General features: G+C 51.9%; 1 protein-coding gene across 4 annotated transcripts in view; it reads right to left on the bottom strand.

Moving 5' to 3' along the window:
* The window catches only part of MBTD1 (mbt domain containing 1), a 170,111-nt gene that overhangs the window by 118,766 nt on the left and 29,216 nt on the right, over positions 1–22,129 (bottom strand). For all 4 annotated transcript variants that reach the window (XM_075349531.1, XM_075349529.1, XM_075349530.1 and 1 more), the window contains exons 8-10: positions 15,676–15,764; positions 6,468–6,702; positions 6,314–6,369 (exon numbers count right to left, since the gene is read on the bottom strand). In XM_075349531.1, the coding sequence (XP_075205646.1) occupies positions 6,314–6,369; positions 6,468–6,702; positions 15,676–15,764 (380 nt within the window). The remainder of the gene's footprint in view (positions 1–6,313; positions 6,370–6,467; positions 6,703–15,675; positions 15,765–22,129) is intronic.

Here is a 22,129-nt window from a genome sequence, read left to right as displayed (position 1 = left end):
GACGTTGGTTTCCTAGCCTGTCTCATAGTGGCAATGACCTCCTGGGATAATCCTGAAGACGCTAAGATCCAGGATTCAATGGCCACACAGTCAGGTTGAGGGCCGCAGAATTCAGATGGAAAAACGGCCCTTGAGACAGCAAGTCTGGTCGGTCTGGTAGTGCCCACGGTTGGCCGACCGTGAGATGCCACAGATCCGGGTACCACGACCTCCTCGGCCAGTCTGGAGCGACGACGATGGCGCGGCGGCAGTCGGCCCTGATCTTGCGTAACACTCTGGGCAACAGTGCCAGCGGAGGAAACACATAAGGGAGTTGAAACTGCGACCAATCTTGAACTAAGGCGTCTGCCGCCAGAGCTCTGTGATCGTGAGAACGTGCCATGAATGCCGTGACCTTGTTGTTGTGCCGGGACGCCATTAGGTCGACGTCCGGCATCCCTCATCGGCGACAGATCTCCTGAAACACGTCCGGGTGAAGGGACCATTCCCCTGCGTCCATGCCCTGACGACTGAGAAAATCTGCTTCCCAGTTTTCCACGCCTGGGATGTGAACTGCGGAGATGGTGGAGGCCGTGGCTTCCACCCACATCAAAATCCGCCGGACTTCCTGGAAGGCTTGCCGACTGCGTGTTCCTCCTTGGTGGTTGATGTAAGCCACCGCTGTGGAGTTGTCCGACTGAATTCGGATCTGCTTGCCTTCCAGCCACTGCTGGAACGCTTTCAGGGCAAGGTACACTGCCCTGATCTACAGAACATTGATCTGAAGTGAGGACTCTTGCTGGGTCCACGTACCCTGAGCCCTGTGGTGGAGAAAGACTGCTCCCCACCCTGACAGACTCGCGTCCGTCGTGACCACCGCCCAGGATGGGGGTAGGAAGGATTTCCCCTTCGATAATGAAGTGGGAAGAAGCCACCACCGAAGGGAAGCTTTGGTTGCCTGAGAGAGGGAGACGTTCCTGTTGAGGGACGTCGGCTTCCTGTCCCATTTGCGTAGGATGTCCCATTGAAGAGGACGCAGGTGAAACTGCGCGAAAGGAACTGCCTCCATTGCTGCCAGCATCTTCCCCAGGAAGTGCATGAGGCGCCTCAAGGGGTGTGACTGACCTTGAAGGAGAGATTGCACCCCCGTCTGTAGTGAACGCTGCTTGTTCAGCGGAAGCTTCACTATCGCTGAGAGGGTATGAAACTCCATGCCAAGATATGTCAGCGATTGGGCCGGTGTCAGATTTGACTTTGGAAAATTGATGATCCACCCGAAACTCTGGAGAGTCTCCAGAGTAGCGGTGAGGCTGTGCTGGCATGCCTCTTGAGAGGGAGCCTTGACCAGCAGGTCGTCTAAGTAAGGGATCACCGAGTGACCCTGAGAGTGGAGGACTGCAACTACTGCAGCCATGACCTTGGTGAAAACCCGTGGGGCTGTCGCCAGGCCGAACGGCAGTGCCACGAACTGAAGGTGTTCGTCTCCTATGGCGAAGCGCAGGAAGCGCTGATGCTCTGGAGCAATCGGTACGTGGAGATAAGCATCTTTGATATCGATCGATGCAAGGAAATCTCCTTGGGACATTGAGGCGATGACGGAGCGGAGGGATTCCATCCGGAACCGCCTGGTCTTTACGTGTTTGTTGAGCAGTTTTAGGTCCAGGACAGGACGGAAAGACCCGTCCTTCTTTGGAACCACAAACAAGTTGGAGTAAAAACCGTGACCCTGTTGCTGAAGAGGAACAGGGACCACCACTCCTTCTGCCTTCAGAGTGCCCAGCGCCTGCAGAAGAGCATCGGCTCGCTCGGGAGGCGGAGATGTTCTGAAAAATCGAGTCGGAGGACGAGAGTTGAACTCTATCCTGTAACCGTGAGACAGAATGTCTCTCACCCAACGGTCTTTTACCTGTGGCAGCCAGGTGTCGGAAAAGCGGGAGAGCCTGCCACCGACCGAGGATGCGATGTGAGGAGGCCGTAAGTCATGAGGAAGCCGGCTTGGTAGCGGCACCTCCGGCGGTCTTTTTAGGGCGTGACTTAGACCGCCATGGATCGGAGTTCCTCTGATCCTTCTGAGGCCTTTTGGACGAGGAGAATTGGGACCTGCCCGCACCCCGAAAGGACCGAAACCTCGACTGTCCCCTCCTCTGTTGGGGTAATTTTGGTTTGGCCTGGGGTAAGGATGTTTCCTTTCCCTTGGATTGTTTGATGATTTCATCCAGCCTCTCACCAAACAAACGGTCGCCAGAAATTGGCAAACCGGTTAAGCACTTTTTGGAAGCCGAATCTGCCTTCCATTCTTGTAGCCACAAGGCCCTGCGTATTGCCACCGAATTGTCGGCTGCAATCGCCGTACGGCTCGCAGAGTCCAGGACAGCATTAATAGCGTAGGACGCAAATGCCGACGTTAGAGAGGTTATGGACGCCACTTGCGGCGCAGACGTACGTGTGAGTGCGTCAATTTGCGCCTGACCCGCTGAAATAGCTTGTAGTGCCCATACGGCTGCGAATGCTGGAGCAAAAGACGCGCCGATAGCTTCATAGATGGATTTCAACCAGAGCTCCATCTGTCTGTCAGTGGCATCCTTGAGCGAAGCCCCATCTTCAACTGCAACTATGGATCTAGCCGCCAGTCTGGAGATTGGAGGATCCACCTTGGGACACTGAGTCCAGCCCTTGACCACGTCAGGGGGGAAGGGATAACGTGTATCCTTAAGGCGCTTGGAAAAATGCTTATCTGGACAAACTCGGTGTTTCTGGACTGCTTCTCTGAAGTCGGAGTGGTCCAGAAACATACTCGTTGTACGCTTGGGGAACCTGAAACGGAATTTCTCCTGCTGAGAGGCTGACTCCTCCACTGGAGGAGCCGAGGGAGAAATATCCAACATTTGATTTATGGACGCGATAAGATCATTCACTATGGCGTCACCATCAGGAGTATCAAGGTTGAGAGCGGCCTCAGGATCAGAATCCTGATCAGCTACCTCCGGGTCATCATACAGAGAGTCCTCCCTCTGAGACCCTGAACAATGTGATGAGGTCGAGGGGATTTCCCAGCGAGCTCGCTTAGGCGGTCTGGGGCTGCGGTCCGTGTCAGAGACCTCACCCCGGGATCTATGAGACACCCCGGGGGAACATTGTTGTCCCAACTGAGGGGAACCAGGGGGCAATGATTCCACAGTGCCCATGGTCTGAGATACCGGTCTGGACTGCAAAGCTTCTAGAATCTTAGCCATAGTCTCAGAAAGTCTTTCAGTAAAAACTGTAAACTCCGTCCCTGTCACCTGGACAGTGTTAGCAGGTGGTTCCCCCTGGGCCCCCCTTAGCAGAGGCTCCGGCTGAGTAAGTGCCACAGGGGCCGAGCAGTGCACACAATGAGGGTCAGTGGAACCTGCCGGTAGCGAGGTCGTACATGCGGCGCAGGCAGCATAGTAAGCCTGTGTTTTGGCACCCCTGCTTCTTGTGGGCGCCATGCTGTTGTCTCCCCTGAGCAACACAATAGGGTATATAGCCAGAACTAAACCGTGCACCATACAGTGTAAAGAATAGCCTATAAACATATAACCTATAATTACACTTCTGCACAAGTGGGGCCAGCACCTCAGGTGCTGCTTACCGGCCGCTTAAAGCGGTTGTGTGGCCACCAGAATCCCTGCCTGGGTCTCCCAGAGCTTGTCCCCCCTCTGCAGCGTCAGAGTAGCTGACAGGAATGGCTGCCGGCGTCCTGAGGAGAGGAGGGAGCCGTGGGCGTGACCCAGAAAGTGCGGGAACTGGTGCCCCACTGTGCACAGTGAGGGGAGTGGAGTATGCAAAGCATGCTCCAGCCCTTAGTGCTGCCGTCCTGCACAGCGTCCCGTCCTTCCCCTGACTGGCAGGCCTGGGGGCGGGAAGAAAAAAAAAAAAGACTAGGCCGCAAAAGCCGGGGACTCGAGTTATAAGCGCGGCCGCCGTATAAGCGCGGTCGGCGAGGAAGTCCCCGGCGCACTAACAGTCCCAGCCGCGCCACAGTAATAACAATGGTAGCGGCGGTCAGCGCGGTAGTCCCCATACACTAACACACTCAGCGACGCTGCAGTGTGTAATGGCACAAACGCGGTCAGCGCCGCGGTCCCCGGTGCACTAGCACACCCAGCAATGCTGGAGTGTTGCTGTGCGCGGTCCCCACGGGGACACAGAGTACCTCAAAGTAGCAGGGCCATGTCCCTGAACGATACTCGGCTCCTATCCAGCAGAGTCCTCAGGAGCTGTGGATGGAGCACGGTCTCAGTGCCTTGAGACCGATTAGGATCCCACTTCACCCAGAGCCCTAAGGGGGATGGGGAAGGAAAACAGCATGTGGGCTCCAGCCTCCGTACCCGCAATGGATACCTCAACCTTAACAACACCGCCGACAAGAGTGGGGTGAGAAGGGAGCATGCTGGGGGCCCTGTTAAGGGCCCTCTTTTCTTCCATCCGACATAGTCAGCAGCTGCTGCTGACTAAGCTGTGGAGCTTATGCGTGCATGTCTGCCTCCTTCGCACAAAGCAAAAAACTGAGGAGCCCGTGGGAGCACGGGGGGTGTATAGGCAGAAGGGGAGGGGCTTTACACTTTTAGTGTAATATTTTGTGCGGCCTCCGGAGGCATAGCCTATACACCCAATTGTCTGGGTCTCCCAATGGAGCGACAAAGAAATAAATAAAGAAAACTCTTTGAATGAGAAGGTGTGTCCAAACTTTTGGTCTGTATTGTATATAAAAATTTTTTGGGACTTTAACACACACAGTGCTGCACTACAAGGTTTAGTAGAGGGACCCACTCAAGAGGTTCGCCGTGACGTGGTAGTGAGCTTAATACAATCTGATCAGAATGGTAACAAATAACATCATGTTCTATTTAATTTTTTGCCTAACGGCTTTAGATCATTGTATTTTTTGGGATGTGCGATTCATGTCTTTTTCTTCATAGTGTGTTATACAAACTTTTGGTCTGTACTGTATATTTTTTTTTACAATGGCTCTATCCAGTGGCATTCATCCTCACTGTGGTCACTATACCTTCTCAGCATAGTCACTCAGCATTAGCCTTAAGGGTGATTTCCATGCTGCGAAATCGCTAGCGATGTCGCGAGCAATAGCACCCGCCCCCGTCGTTTGTGCAATATATGGTGATCGCTACGGCAGCGTCACACGCACATACCTGTTCAGCGACGTCGCTGTCGCTGCCGAACAATCCCTCCGTCATGGGGGAGGTGTGTTCGGCGTCACAGCAGCGACACAAAACGGCCGCCCAATAGAAGAAGAGGGGCAGATATGAGTGGCCGGAACATGCCGCCCACCTCCTTCCTTCCTAATTGCCGGTGGAGATGTTTGTCGTTCCTGCGGTGTCACACACAGTGATGTGTCATGCTGCAGGAACGACGAACAACCGGCGACATGCACCACCAACGATATTATGAAAAGGCGCGATGTGTCAACGATTAAGGATTTTTGCTGTTTTTGCAATCGTTGATCGTCGCTCCTAGCTTTCACACGCTGCGATGTCGCCAACGATGCCGGATGTGCGTCACAAACACCGTGACCTCGACGATATATTGTTAGCGATGTCGCAGCGTGTAAAGCACCCTTTAAACCCAATCCTTTACTAGCTTTCCTCTTATCCCTCTGCCTGACAATGCACTTAAAAATTAAAAAAAAAGGGTTACACTTTATTTCCAAAATTAATACTTCACATCAAGATAAGCACCTTTTCAATAGATCTTATCAAGCAAATTTTCTTCTTTCTCTGCCAGAATTGATCAGTCATTATCAAAATTCTCAATTTTGAGGTCAAATCTGTATTCAGTTAAGACTTTCCCATTACGAGAGGTGAGGAAGAGGGGGGATGGGCTAGAGAAGAGGGAGGGGCTAGAAACAAAGCTCCGTTCCCTACCCATTTTATCTACATAGAATCTCATCAGCACTAACTGCCATCTCCTATCTCAGTAATGGGAAAGTCTTCACTGAATACAGATTTCACTTCAGAATTGCGAATCTTGGTAACGACTGATCAATTCTGGAAGAGAAAGAAGCAGATTTATGTGATAAGATATATTACAAAGTTGCATATTTTCAGGCATACTATGGACTTATGGAACAAAAATTATACCAATGGTTACACTGTAAACACTGTGGTCACTTCATGACCGCAAGCTCAACAGTTTAACACCATGGATGCTGTAGTCATAAGATGCAGGCGGTTGCAGAGGAAGAAGGCAGTTTCTTATAGCAAACCACCTATGGCAATCTTCTATATGCACTGAGCAGTACCAACGTCGCAGTGATTGATGAAGCATATAACATTTAGAGGTACATATTTACCTTTGTAAATAAATGGGCAGGGGCATCATAATGCGATTCCTGTTTCTTTAATATATCTATGAGATCAAATAAAACCGTGCATTAAAAGACTAAAAATACCAAACCACAGGACTCACTAAAAATAATGATATTAGTAATTTCTAAGCCTACATACCTGATCTCTTAAAGCGATGGCCTATACTTCGAGACCACCCAATGTGATGAATGAGGGGACTGTACATGTGACACCAAAAGTCATCTGTTTTGTCTTCACTTTCTTCATACACAAGTCGTAACCTGCCTCCGATAACCGTGTCTACAACGGCAACCCGCATCCGGCAAAGGTGTGTTTTGTCCACTACTTCTACCTTCATTAACGGCTTGAATGGATACTGCATACTATCTGAGACCTACCCAAAAAACAGAGGAAAAGTGAAATACCACCAGAAAAATAAATTAAAAAAAAAAAAAAAAAGTAATATTACAGGTGTGAGGACAGGAAATGGGAAATTCAATTAAATGGACTCCAGTAACACACGAAGACTTATATGCCACAGCTGGCTCTGGAGCAGGAGCTTAAAGGGAACCTCTCAGGTGCAATATATGTGCTCAGGACCATGAGCAGTTCTGGGTGTATATTACTAATCCCTGCCTAACCATCCCTGTATACCAGTGGTTCCCAAACTCCAGTCCTCATGACCCCCAACAGGTCATGATTTCAGGATTTCCTTAATATAGCACAGGTGATGCCTTGATAATGATACCATCACCTGTTCAATAGTAAGGACAACCTGAAAACATGACTTGTTGGGGGCCATGAGGACTGGAGTTTGGGGAACACCGCTGTATACACTAGCATAGATAAAGAGATCTTTAGAAAAAGGATTTCTAAAAATCCTTTATGAGATGCTAATGAGGCCAGGGACTAGTCGCAGGGGTGTCACTTCCCTTGGCTATTCAGCCCCCTTAGCATTTAAGCTTTAATGCTAATGAATGGGCAGCTTTGGAGGCATGGTCTCTCTAACAGATATGCTGCTACCGCTGGCTTTCGACTCAGTTCGCTTGTATCAGAAGTTCCTAACACTTCTGGTCATGCACACTACACAAGTTTGAAGCCGGGACACGTACACCCAGCTTCATAGTGCACATGACCGGAAGTCCCGAAACTTCTGATCAAGCGCACGGTGCCAAAATCCAGCGGTAGCAGCAGAGGTGAGCGCGACAATGCCTCTGACACTGCACATTCAATAGCATGTTAATACGCCCACAGGGGCAAGCTTATATGCTAAGGGGGCTGAGTAGCCAAGGTAATTAACGACCTTTCGACTAGTCCCTGGCCTCATTAGCATATAATGAAGGCTCTTTGGAAATTATTTTTCTAAAGATCCCTTTATCTATGCTAGTCTATACAGGGACAGCTAGGCAGAGATTAGCAATATATACCCAGAACTGCTTGTGGTTCTAGGTGCATATTGCACCTGACAGGTTCCCTTAAAGTGTAACGAGAATTCAGTAAAACACCTGTCTGCCTCTAAGTTCCCCCCTTCCATAGAACTTCATAAGCACCAGCTGTCATGTCCTATGTCAGTAATGGGAAAATATGCCTTTAATAAATAAAGATTTTACCCATAAATATAGATTGAAAGATATCTTAAGAAAAAGAAAAGGAGAAAGCAGCAGATTTCTCCGAGAAGATATTCTACAAAGCTGCTTATTTTCATATTGTATGATTGAATTATGAAATAAATATTGAAATGGCGATTAGTCTGTGCATTTATCCTGTACGATCACCATGAAAAAGCGTTCCTAGGAATAATCGTGCAGGGTAAAGAGGTTGCCGATCACCCAGTAAACCATACTTACTTGCTCGCGGCAGCGCATCATTCTGTGTAAACAAGACCAGCCCTGCGGATATCAATGGCAGACTATGTGCTATGATCTATTACAGAATGTTCAGTGCACAGCTGATGCTGGGTCGGCCTGTGTAACAGGCTATTAAACAGCCCCTGGGTGGTAAACATCTCGATGTACATTTAATGCTGCCCATTGTTTGGTGTAAATCCATTTATAGACGCATTAAGACAAACCCAAAAGTTTTAGTTTTCAAATATTAACAGGCTCAATATTCTAAATATAATATTAGGGGTGTGAAAAGAAAAAGATTTGGTGTCTCAATTCTACTCGTATATGTGCATGTAAAGAAGTGGTGAGTGTTAGGCCGAGGCCACACGGGGATTTGTGCAAGTGCTGCATGACACTCGGCACACGCTCGCAGCACAGCGGGAGCCAAGTGTCATGTGAGTTTCATGCAACTGTGGTCCGATCGTGCGATCAGATCACAGTTGTGGAGGGGGGAGGCGGCACTGCAGCTGTGAGGGCCGGATTTAACTCCCCATCTCCTTCAATGTCGGCGGTTGCGAGAATCGCACTGCTCTCGCGTTACACCAGTGTTTTTCTCGCCCCATAGACTTGCATGAGTGTAAGTGGAACAGGATCGCATTCCACCTGCAGCATGCTGCGACTATATTATCGGTCCGGTTAGGGCTGAGAAAATAATCGCTCATGGGTTCTGCCCCATAGATTAATATTCTGCCCCATCTATATATATAATTGCCTTATTCTGTCTGTCTGTCTTGCTCCAAAATGACGTCATTACAGTGACAACCGTTGCATTGGCCGCTCGGCCTGGCCACGCCCCGCGCACACTTTGCCCTCCCAGCCACGGCCCCGCACACATTGGGCACGTATACACCTCCCCCCAAGGACTACGCCACCTATTATCCCCCCCCAGGACTACTCCTCCTATTATCCTCCCCCCCAGGACTACTCCTCCTATTATCCTCCTCTCCCCCCAGGACTACTCCTCCTATTATTATCCTCTCCCCCCAGGACTACTCCTCCTATTATTCTCCTCTCCCCCCAGAACTACTTCTCCTATTATCATCCTCTCCACCCAGGACTACTCCTCCAATACACACACACACACACACACACACACACACACACACACACACACCGCTCTCACCCCCCCACACACACCCAGACAACACCCAGAACATTTACAGCGCCCTACACAAACACTTGGCAACTACACACAATGACATCTATCTCTATATCTATATCTAGATCACAAAAAAAGAGAATTTTGTTTACTTACCGTAAATTCTTTTTCTTATAGTTCCGTATTGGGAGACCCTGACATTGGGTGTATAGCTTCTGCCTCCGGAGGACACACAAAGTACTACACTCAAAAGTGTAGCTCCTCCCTCTGAGCATATACACCCCCTGGATAACCAGATCTAGCCAGTTTAGTGCAAAAGCTGAAGGAGAAAAGCCACCCACAAGTAGAGATATAGCAAGAACCGGAACAACCGGAGCCTCTGTCTACAACAACAGCCGGTGATAACACGCGGAACAAGAAACTGCCAACAGGCAACAGGGAGGGTGCTGGGTCTCCCAATACGGAACTATAAGAAAAAGAATTTACGGTAAGTAAACAAAATTCTCTTTTTCTTTATCGTTCCTATGGGAGACCGAGACATTGGGACGTCTCAAAGCAGTCCATGGGTGGGAATAAACAGAAAACTGAGAAGTAGGCGGAACCTAACTTCACAAATGGGCGACAGCCGCCTGAAGGATGCGTCTGCCCAAGCTCGCATCTGCCGAAGCATGAGCATGCACTTGGTAGTGCTTTGAAAAGGTATGCAGACTTGTCCAAGTGGCAGGCTGACAGACCTGCTGAGCCGTAGCCTGGTGCATGAAAGCCCAAGAGGCACCGACAGCTCTGGTCGAGTGTGCCTTGATCCCCGGCGGGGGAGGCACCTGAGTACACTGGTAGGCATCGGAAATGGCCGACCTAATCCAACGAGCTAAGGTCGGCTTAGAAGCCGAGAGGCCCTTACGCCGACCTGTGGTTAGCACAAAAAGAGAGGTGCACCGCCTAAGAACAGCGGTGCGAGACACATAGATCCGGAGCGCCTGCACCAGATCCAGAGTATGCAACGCTTTTTCAAAGCGATGAACAGGAGCCGGACAAAAGGAAGGCAGGGAAATGTCCTGGTTAAGGTGGAAAGGAGAAACCACCTTAGGGAGAAAGTCCGGAGTCAAACGGAGAACCACCTTGTCTTGATGAAAAACCAAAAAAGGTGACTCCGAGGAGAGTGCAGCCAAATCAGAGACTCTCCTGAGGGAAGTTATGGCCACTAGAAAGACCACTTTCTGTGAAAGACGAGACAAAGAAACCTCCCTAAGAGGCTCAAAGGGGGGTTTCTGCAAGACCGTGAGGACCAGATTGAGGTCCCAGGGATCCAAGGGCCGCCGGTAAGGCGGAATGGTGTGAGACGCGCCCTGCATGAAGGTGCGCACCTGAGCCAGCCGGGCGATACGCCGCTGGAACAACACTGACAGAGCCGAGACTTGTCCCTTGAGGGAATTTAGGGATAGTCCTAGCTGCAGACCGGACTGTAGAAAGGACAGAAGGGTCGGCAAGGAAAAAGGCCAAGGAGCATGGCCGGAAGAGCGACACCAGGACAGGAAAATTCCCCAGGTCCTGTGATAGATTTTGGCCGAGGAAGACTTCCGAGCCCGAGTCATAGTGGAGATGACTTCAGGAGGAATACCAGAAGTCGTCAAGATCCAGGACTCAAGAGCTACGCCGTCAATCTGAGAGCCACAGAATTCTGGCGGAAAAACGGACCTTGTGAGAGAAGGTCTGGACGGTCCGGAAGATGCCACGGCACCTCTACGGACAGATGGAGCAGGTCTGGGTACCAAGCTCACCTGGGCCAGTCTGGAGCAATGAGGATGACCCGACGGCCCTCCATTGTAATCTTGCGCAGGGCTCTGGGCAAGAGAGCTAGAGGGGGAAACACGTAGGACAGACGAAAATGGGACCAATCTTGAAGCAGAGCGTCCGCTGCAAAGGCCTGAGGATCGTGGGATCGAGCCACGTAAACCAGAACCTTGTTGTTGTGCCAGGATGCCATTAGATCCACTTCCGGAGTGCCCCACTTGTGGCAGATTGACCGAAACACTGCCGGATGCAGGGACCACTCGCCACTGCCCACGGTTTGACGGCTGAGATAATCTGCTTCCCAGTTTTCCACGCCTGGGATGTGGACTGCGGATATGGTGGACTTGGAGTCCTCCGTCCATTGAAGGATGCGTTAAACCTCCAACATTGCCAGGCGGCAGCGTGTCCCGCCTTGGTGATTGATGTAGGCAACCACTGTCGCGTTGTCTGACTGGACTCGGATGTGCTTGCCCGCCAACAGGTGGTGAAAGGCTAAGAGAGCTAGAAGCACAGCTCTGGTTTCCAGCACATTGATCGAGAGGGCTGATTCGGACGGAGTCCAAGTGCCCTGCGCTCTGTGGTGGAGATATACCGCTCCCCAGCCGGATAGACTGGCATCCGTGGTGAGGATCACCCAGGACGGGGCCAGGAAGGAGCGTCCCTGAGACAGAGAGAGGGGCCGAAGCCACCACTGAAGGGAGCCCCTGGTCTGTGGCGACAGAGCCACTAACCTGTGCAAGGAGGATGTCCGCTTGTCCCAACAGCGGAGAATGTCCAACTGCAGAGGACGCAGATGGAACTGGGCAAAGGGAACCGCCTCCATTGACGCCACTATCTGATCCAGCACCTGCATTAGGCGCCTGATGGAATGACGGCGGGGCCTCAGCAGAGAGCGCACCGCCAGATGGAAGGACTTCTGTTTGACTAAGGGCAGCTTCACAAGTGCCGGCAGAGTCTCGAATTGCATCCCTAGGTATGTGAGCCTCTGGGTCGGAGTCAGAGTGGATTTAGGCAGATTGACAAGTCACCCGAATTGGACTAGAGTGGCGAGAGTGAGCGAGACACTCCGCTGACAGTCTGCGCTGGATGAAGCCTTGACTAGAAGGTCGTCCAGGTAAGGAATCACTGCCAACCCCTGGAGGTGCAGAACCGCAACCACTGCTGCCATGACCTTGGTGAATACTCGAGGGGCCGTGGCTAACCCGAAGGGGAGAGCCACGAATTGGAAATGTTCCTCTCAGATTGCAAAACGTAGCCAACGCTGGTGTGAAACTGCAATTGGCACATGCAGATAGGCATCTCTGATGTCGATGGATGCCAGGAAATCTCCTTGGGTCATTGAGGCAATGACTGATCGCAGAGACTCCATGCGAAAATGCCGCACCTGAACATGCTTGTTGAGAAGCTTGAGATCCAGGATGGGCCGGAAGGAACCGTCCTTTTTGGGGACTAGGAAGAGATTTGAGTAGAAACCTCTGAACCGTCCCCGGGCGGGAACCGGTACAATTACTCCGTTGGCCTGCAAGGATGCCACGGCCTGAGAGAAGGCGGCGGCCTTGGAGCAGGGGGGAGTGGACAGAAAAAATCTGTTTGGCGGGCTGGAAGAGAACTCTATCCTGTAGCCGTGGGAGATGATATCCCGCACCCACTGATCGGAGACGTGTTGAAACCACACGTCGCCAAAGTGGGAGAGCCTGCCACCGACCAAGGACGTTGCTGGCGCGGCCAGATAGTCAAGAGGAGGCTGCCTTAGTGGCAGCAGCTCCTGCGGTCTTCTGTGGACGCGCCTTTGTGCGCCAGTTGGGTTTTTGGTCCTTGGCTGAGTTAGTGGACGAGGCCGAGGGCTTAGAGGATGACCAGTTGGAGGAACGAAACCTCGACTGGTTCCTACCCTGGGCAGGTTTCCTGGTTTTAGTTTGTGGCATGGAAGTACTCTTCCCGCCGGTAGCTTCCTTAATAATTTCATCCAGTTGTTCACCGAATAGCCTGGATCCAGCAAAAGGGAGCCCAGCAAGGTACTTCTTTGAAGAAGCATCTGCCTTCCACTCTCGAAGCCACAAGATCCTGCGGATAGCGAGGGAATTAGCCGAAGCCACCGCAGTGCGGTGAGAAGCCTCTAGCATGGCAGACATGGCATAGGATGAAAAAGCTGAAGCTTGGGAAGTTAAGGCAACCATTTCGGGCATAGATTCCCTGGTGAGGGAATGCATCTCCTCTAGAGAAGCAGAGATGGCCTTGAGAGCCCACACTGCTGCAAAAGATGGGGAGAACGAGGCCCCTGCCGCCTCATATACAGATTTGGCCAGAAGGTCAACCTGGCGGTCAGTGGAATCCTTAAGAGAGGTGCCATCAGCCACTGATAGAACTATCCGGGCTGAGAGTCTAGACACCGGAGGGTCTACCTTTGGTGAATGAGCCCACTCCTTGACCACCTCAGGTGGAAAGGGAAAACGGTCATCAGAACCACGCTTTGGGAAGCGTTTGTCAGGACAGGCCCTAGGCTTGGTCACAGTAGCCTGAAAACTGGAGTGGTTAAAGAACACACTCCTTGTCCTCTTAGGCAAGGTAAACTGGTGCTTTTCTGCCAGAGAGGGTTGCTCCTCTGATACTGGCGGATTGAGGTCCAGTACAGAATTAATGGACGCAATCAAATCACTAACATCTGAGTCACTTTCGGACAGATCAATGTGGCACATGGAGGTAGCCTCCGAGCCCCCAGTAACGGCATCCTCCTCGTCCTGCGAGTCAGCTCTTGAATCAGAGCCGCGGGACGAGGAAGGAGAGGGAGCCCTGCGTCTCCTCTTAGGAGGACGGGGTCTGGGACCAGATGAAGAATCCTCTGTGAGCTACGCTGAGAGAACCCTAGCAGCAGAGGCGCCCTGAGAAGGGGGCTGATGCATGTTCAGCAAAGTCCGGGACAGCTGTCCCATGGAGTCGGCAAAAGACTGGGAGATTGACCTAGAGAAGGATTCTACCCAAGCCGGGGGTTCAGCCACCGGAGCCGGAGCAGCCGGAGGGACCACTGTGGGTGCGATTCCAGGCTGAGGCATTGTCAGGTTAGAGCAGGCATCACAATGTGGATATGTGCTCGGTTCAGGCAGCACGAGCTTACATGCAGTGCATATTGAGTACAGCCTTGCAGCCTTGCTCCTCGTGTGAGACATGCTGCTGAAGTGGGGGCTCTGAGCCAGAATGCCCCCCAGAGAGTATATAAGCAGGTCCACAACCGGAGGTTGTGGCTTACCAGACCGTTTGTGTACCCTCCAGATCCCACAGCCCGGACCCCCAAGCAGCTTAGCAGGGATGCTGCAGCCAGCGCCGATCGCAGAGAGAAACGCTGATAAAATGGCGCCGGAGCGAGGAGAGGGGGCGGGACCTGCTTTGAGAGCGGGATCTGGAGGGCCAAGGAGATTTACAGGGGAGGGAACATTTACTCAGAGAGGAGTGTCCCTCCCCTGTGCCGAACGGCCGCTGGGCGGAGCCGCACTGTCCCTCTGCATGATTGATATGCAAGGGCAGTGAAATCGAAAGTAGGCCTCCGGCGAAGCCGGGGCCTAAATTTAAGCGATGCGGCCGGCGCGCAGGCCCCATCGGCGCGGTTCTCAGGTGACAACCAGAGAACCGGCCGGAAATGTCAGAACAGTTACACAGCACACTCTCCCCAACAATAAAGTACAAGGGACCCCCCGAATATAAACGTCTCAGATACTTAGCTTGCTGAGTCGCAGGGTTCCAAGTCCCTGGGGTTGAGTGCTCTGTCCAGCAGGATCCTGAAGGGCTGCGGATGGAGACCGGCCTCCTGCAAAGCAAGGAGAACCGTGCTGGCTCCCACTTCAAGCCAGAGCCCGAGGGATGGTGAAGGAGCGCGGCATGTAAGGCTCCAGCCTTGGAATCAACCTTAACAACACCGCCGACACAGTGGGGTGAGAAGGGACATGCCGGGGGTCCAGACTTGGACCCGCTTTTCTTCAAAAACTTTCCAAAATGAAAAATCAGATGAGAATGCATGTGTGGATGTGGGCCTCCTGAACACAAAGCATTGAACTGGCTAGATCTGGTTATCCAGGGGGTGTATATGCTCAGAGGGAGGAGCTACACTTTTTAGTGTAGTACTTTGTGTGTCCTCCGGAGGCAGAAGCTATACACCCAATGTCTGGGTCTCCCATAGGAACGATAAAGAAATCATCGTTAACTACACAATAAATTCTAGAATACCTGATGCGTTAGAATCGGGCCACCTTCTAGTAGAGTATTATTGGTCCGAGTGGAATGCGATTTTTTTCATCCCATTCCACTCTCACTGTTTTTCTCGCCGTGTGTCCTAGGCCTTAGAGGGAGTCAGTCAGCACAGAATGACTGTTTACACTAAGTACAGGCGAGCAGTGCATCATTTCGGGGCCAAACATTTACATGCAGCATACTTGTTTTCCATCTAGCTGTACCCTTCTCTGTCTCTATGAAGCTAGAGCTGTCACTCACTGTAGGGGGAGGGGCAGAGATAGAGGGAAAACATTCAGGTGGAATGGTGCATTTAAATGTTTGGCAACGATAAAATCCATGCATTGGTACCTTACACTATACATTTACCTACCTTTTGCGCAAAATCAGGAGGGAGAGTCTTGGCACCAGTTAGTCTTTTGACTAAAAAAGCTTTCCAATTAGCGTATTTGTGTTGTATTGCTGTTAGAGAGAGAAAAAACTGCAATATATTTAACTATTCAGGATAGATATCAGAATAAGCATTCCAATAGGAGGTACCATTTATTAAATATGGTAGTGCAATTTATCATTATTTGAATCTAGATACATTTTTTCATGGCTTATGGATCCAGAGTGGAGAGGGGGAGGGGGGAAGCAGATCTCAGGTAGAATGAGCTTAGCAGACGTAAGCCATGTCCCCTGATCTTGGACTGCAGGGAACGAGATGTTATTAAGGAGCCGTCTCCAATCTGACACATCCCAGAAGGGTGGGGGAGCACCAAGGACCAGATCGTCCATCACATTCAACAGCAGGTACTGTCAAGATTACAAACACCACTATGGATATTAGCTTTATAGTTTGTCCATTTAAATTTAAAAAAAATAAAATATGGTCTCCCTGAAGTACACATTTAACCCCTTACCGACAAAGCCTGTTTTCACCTTCTTGACCAGGCCAAATTTTACAATTCTAACCAGTGTTACTACAGGAGGTAATAACTCTGAAACGATTAGATGGACCCTAGTGAATCTCAGATTGATTTTTCGGGGCATATTGTATTTCATGTTAGTGGTAAATTTAGGACGAAATTTTTATGTTTATTTCTGAAAATATCAGAATTTCGGAGAACATTTCGAAAATCTCGCAATTTTCAAACTTTTACATTTTTATGCCCTTAAAGAGGTGGTTCACTACTCTGCAATAGGGCTAATCATCAATTTTTCCAACAAAATATACAAAACCAATTTTATTACGGACCATATCACATTTGAAGTGACTTTGAGAGACCTGTGACAGAAAATGAGTCAAAGTGACACCATTCTAAAAACTGCACCCCTCAATGTGTTCCAATCCACATCCAAAAGATGTATAACCCCTTAACAGTAACTAAAGCAACGGGTAAGGAAAAAAAAAGGGAATTTTGTTTACTTACCGTAAATTCCTTTTCTTCTAGCTCCTATTGGGAGACCCAGACAATTGGGTGTATAGCTTCTGCCTCCGGAGGCCACACAAAGTATTACACTTTAAAAAGTGTAACCCCTCCCTTCTGCCTATACACCCTCCCGTGGACCACGGGCTCCTCAGTTTTGGTGCAAAAGCAGGAAGGAGGAAACTTATCAGTTGGTCTAGGGTGAATTCAATCCGAAGGATGTTCGGAGAACTGAAGACCATGAACCATAAAAACAAATCAACATCAACAACATGTGTACACAAAAGAACAACCAGCCCAAAGGGCACAGGGGTGGGTGCTGGGTCTCCCAATAGGAGCTAGAAGAAAAGGAATTTACGGTAAATAAACAAAATTTCCTTTTTCTTTGTCGCTCCATTGGGAGACCCAGACAATTGGGACGTCCAAGAGCAGTCCCTGGGTGGGTAAAAGAATACCTCAATAACGAGAGCCGAAAACGGCCCCCTCTTACAGGTGGGCAACCGCCGCCTGGAGGACTCGCCTACCTAGACTGGCGTCTGCCGAAGCATAGGTATGCACTTGATAGTGCTTCGTGAAAGTGTGCAGACTAGACCACGTAGCTGCCTGACACACCTGCTGAGCCGTCGCCCGGTGCCGCAAAGCCCAGGACGCACCTACGGCTCTGGTAGAATGGGCTTTCAACCCTGAAGGGAGTGGAAGCCCAGAAGTACGGTAGGCCTCGAGAATCGGTTCCTTGATCCACCGAGCCAAGGTTGACTTGGAGGCCTGAGAGCCCTTACGCTGGCCAGCGACAAGGACAAAGAGCGCGTCTGAACGGCGCAGGGGCGCCGTGCGAGACACGTAGAACCGGAGTGCTCTCACTAGATCCAAAGAGTGCAAATCCTTTTCACACTGGTGAATTGGATTAGGGCAAAAGGAAGGTAAGGAGATATCCTGATTTAGATGAAAAGGGGATACCACCTTAGGGAGAAATTCCGGGACAGGACGCAGAACCACCTTATCCTGGTGGAAAACCAGGAAGGGGGCTTTGCATGACAGCGCTGCAAGCTCAGACACTCTCCGAAGTGATGTGACTGCCACCAGGAAGGCCACCTTCTGAGAAAGACGGGAGAGAGAGACATCCCGCAGCGGCTCAAAAGGCGGCTTTTGAAGAGCCGTCAGAACCCTGTTAAGATCCCAAGGTTCCAACGGACGTTTGTAAGGAGGGACCATGTGGCAAACCCCCTGCAGGAACGTGCGGACCTGCGGAAGCCTGGCTAGACGCTTTTGTAAAAACACGAAGAGCGCCGACACGTGGCCCTTGAGAGAGCCGAGGGACAAACCCTTGTCCATTCCAGATTGTAGGAATGAAAGAAATGTGGGTAAAGCAAACGGCCATGGAGGAAAACCGTTATCAGAGCACCAGGATAAGAAGATTTGCCAAGACCTGTAATAGATCTTGGCGGACGTTGGCTTCCTGGCTTGTCTCATGGTGGCAATGACATCCTGAGATAGCCCTGAAGACGCTAGGAGCCAGGACTCAATGGCCACACAGTCAGGTTGAGGGCCACAGAATTCAGATGGAAAAATGGCCCTTGTGACAGCAAGTCTGGGCGGTCTGGAAGTGCCCACGGTTGACCCACCGTGAGATGCCACAGATCCGGATACCACGACCGCCTCAGCCAGTCTGGAGCGAGAATGGCGCGACGGCAGTCGGACCGGATCTTGCGTAGTACTGTGGGCAACATCGCCAGAGGGGGAAACACATATGGCAGTCGAAACTGCGACCAATCTTGGACCAGAGCGTCCGCTGCCAGAGCTCTGTGATCCTGAGACCGTGCCATGAAGGCCGGGACCTTGTTGTTGTGTCGTGACGCCATGAGATCGACGTCCGGCGTTCCCCAGCAGCGACAGATCTCTCGAAACACGTCTGGGTGAAGAGACCATTCCCCGCGTCCATGCCCTGACGACTGAGAAAATCTGCTTCCCAGTTTTCCACGCCCAGGATGTGAACTGCGGAGATGGTGGAGCCTGTGACTTCCACCCACTGCAGAATCCGCCCGACTTCCTGGAAGGCTTGACGACTGCGAGTGCCGTCTTGGTGTGACTGACTCCGAAGAAGTGACTGCACCCCCGCCTGCAGAGAAAGCTGTTTGTCCCGCGGTAGCTTGACTAACGCTGGCTGGGTATGAAACTCCATCCCAAGGTAAGTCAGTGATTGGGTCGGCGTCAACTTGGATTTCGGGAAATTGATGATCCACCCGAACTGCTGGAGAGTCGCCAGAGTGACGGTAAGACTTTGTTGACACGCCACCCAAGAAGGGGCCCTGACTAGGAGATCGTCCAAGTATGGGATCACCGAGTGGCCCTGAGAGTGCAGGACCGCCACGACGGATGCCATGACTTTGGTGAAAACCCGTGGGGCTGTCGCCAGACCGAAGGGCAATGCGACGAACTGGAGGTGTTCGTCCCCGATGGCGAAACGCAGGAAACGTTGATGTTCGGGTGCGATCGGCACATGGAGATAAGCATCCTTGATGTCGATCGATGCTAGGAAGTCTCCTTGTGACATCGAGGCGATGACTGAGCGGAGAGATTCCATCCGAAACCGTCTGGTTCTCACAGGTCTGTAGAGCAGCTTGAGGTCCAGAACGGGACGGAATGACCCGTCCTTTTTTGGCACCACGAACAAGTTGCAGTAAAATCCGCGACCACGTTCCTGAAGGGGAACGGGAATCACAACTCCTTCTGTCTTCAGAGCGTCCACTGCCTGAAAAAGTGTGTCGGCCTGTGCGGGGGGTGGGGAGGTTCTGAAAAAAATGAGCCGTAGGTCGAGAGCTGAACTCTATCCTGTAACCATGAGACAGAATGTCTCTCACCCATCGGTCTTGAACGTGTGGCCACCAGGCGTCGCCAAAGCGGGAGAGCCTGCCACCGACCGAGGATGTGGCTAGATGAGGCCGAAAGTCATGAGGAGGCCGTCTTGGAGGCAGTGCCTCCTGCGGCCTTTTGGGGGCGTGACTTGGACCGCCACGCATAGGAGTTCCTCTGGCCTTTCTCCGGCCGGTTGGACGAAGAGGATTGGGACTTGGCGGAGGGACGAAAGGACCGAAACCTCGATTGGATTTTTCTCTGCTGAGGTCTCTTAGGTTTGGACTGGGGTAAGGAGGAGTCCTTTCCCGAGGATTCCTTAATCTCATCCAACCGTTCGCCAAACAAACGTTCGCCAGAAAAAGGCAAACCAGTTAAGAACCTTTTGGAAGCAGAGTCTGCTTTCCATTCGCGCATCCACATGGCCCTGCGGACTGCCACGGAGTTAGCGGATGCTACAGCCGTACGGCTAGCGGAGTCCAGGACGGCGTTCATGGCGTAGGACGAAAATGCTGATGCCTGAGAGGTCAAGGAAGACACATGCGGAGCAGAATTCCGCGTGACGGCATTAATCTCAGTCAGACATGCCGAAATTGCTTGAGACGCGCCCGTGGCCTCATAAATAGACTTCACCAAGAGCTCTGTCTGTCAGTGGCATCCTTCAGGGATGAGCCATCGGCAACAGACACAACGGACCTAGCAGCCAATCTAGAGACTGGAGGATCCACCTTGGGAGAGTGTGCCCAGCCCTTAACGACTTCAGGTGGAAAGGAATAACGCGCGTCAGTGTGCCGTTTAGCAAAGCGCTTGTCCGGGACCGCTCTGGGCTTCTGTACAGCGTCCCTGAAGTTAGAGTGATCAAAAAATGTATTGCGCGTACGTTTGGGGAATCGAAATTGGTATTTCTCCTGCTGAGAAGCAGACTCCTCTGCAGGAGGAGGCGGTGGTGAGAGATCCAACACCTGGTTGATGGACGAGATAAGATCATTTACTAAGGCGTCCCCCTCAGGGGTATCAAGGTTAAGGGCGAAGTCAGGGTCAGAGCCCTGAGCTCCCACGTCCGCCTCGTCTTCCTGAGAGTCCTCAAACTGGGATCCAGAGCAGCGTGAGGAGGCCGGGGAAGAGTCCCAGCGAGGCCGCTTAGCAGGTCTGGGGCTGCGATCCGGACAGGAATCCTCCGCCTGGGACCTAGGGGCTATCCTGGGAGCGCGCTGCGGCGCGGACCGAGAAGGGCCTGGAGGAGACAAACTAACAGGGACCGGGGCCTGTGAAGAGCCCGGTCTGGACTGCAATGCCTCAAGCAGCTTAGATGACCATTTGTCCATAGACTGTGCAATGGATTGAGAATGTGACAGAGTTTCTCAGCGAAAGAGGCCAACGCCGGTGACTCTGTCCCTGCAACCTGCTCAGGGGGAGCAGGGGGATCTACCTGAGCCGAGGGGCCCACAATTACCCTAGGCTCCGGCTGAGCAAGCGTGGCAGGAGTCGAGCATTGATCACAGTGAGGGTAGGTGGATCCCGCAGGCAACATAGCCCCACAAGAAGTACAGGCCGCGAAAAAATCTGTGCCTTAGTAGCTTTGCTCCTTGTGGACGACATGCTGTTGTCTCTCAGGAGAGTGACCACTGAGGGTATATGGGAAAAGGGTATACCGCCTTTCCGAACAGATATATATCTATTATATATATATATAATAAGTAAGCCACACCGGCACCTTAGGGGGACCAGCACCGGGTGACCGGTGTGGCTTACCAACCGCTCACGAGCGGAGTGTGTCCTCCAGATTCCCTGTCGTGGATCCCCCGGAGCTGCAGAGCTTTGCCGCTGAGTAGCATCCACCGGCAGAATGCTAAAAATGGCCGCCGGAGCTCTCAGGGGGGCAGTGGAGCCGGGGGCGGCGCTAGCAGAGAGCGGGAATCTGGAGTCCCCAAGTGGTCAATGAGGGGGGAGGGAGACATGCAGGATGCTCCAGCCCTCAAGGCCGACGTCATGTCGGTAATCCCGCCCTTACCCCTGACAGGCAGGCTCGGGGGCGGGATTTTTCGGACTAGGCCGCGGCGAAGCCGGGGACTAAATTTAAGGCCGCGCCCGACAAGCAGGCACGGTCGGCGCGGAAGTCCGCCGAAAAGATAACGGACGGAACCACCGCGGCTTCCAGGGAGCAGGTGCGACCCCTGTACAGTCCCCACATGAGGATACAGAGTACCTTCAAGTTGCAGGGCCCGGTCCCTGGGGATGAAGAAGCTCCGGTCCGGCAGGTTCCACCAGGGGCTGCGGAGGGAGCACGGTCCCAGCACATGGATGACCGCATAGGATCCCACTTCTCCCAGAGCCGCATAAGGGATGGTGAAGGAGACGGCATGTGGCTCCAGCCTCCGTACCCGCAATGGGTACCTCAACCTTAACAACACCGCCGACTTAGTGGGGTGAGAAGGGAACATGCCGGGGACCCCATCGGGGACCTCTTTTCTTCCATCCGACATAACTATGTATGAGAATGCATGAGTGGATGTGTGCCTCCTTCCACACAAAGCATAAAACTGAGGAGCCCGTGGTCCACGGGAG

This window comes from Anomaloglossus baeobatrachus, chromosome 5 (genome assembly GCF_048569485.1).
Source record: "Anomaloglossus baeobatrachus isolate aAnoBae1 chromosome 5, aAnoBae1.hap1, whole genome shotgun sequence".
NCBI classification, from domain to species: Eukaryota; Metazoa; Chordata; class Amphibia; order Anura; family Aromobatidae; genus Anomaloglossus; species Anomaloglossus baeobatrachus.
The sequence above is the reverse complement of the archived record's forward strand: the minus strand, read 5'-3'. Positions and strand labels throughout refer to the sequence as shown.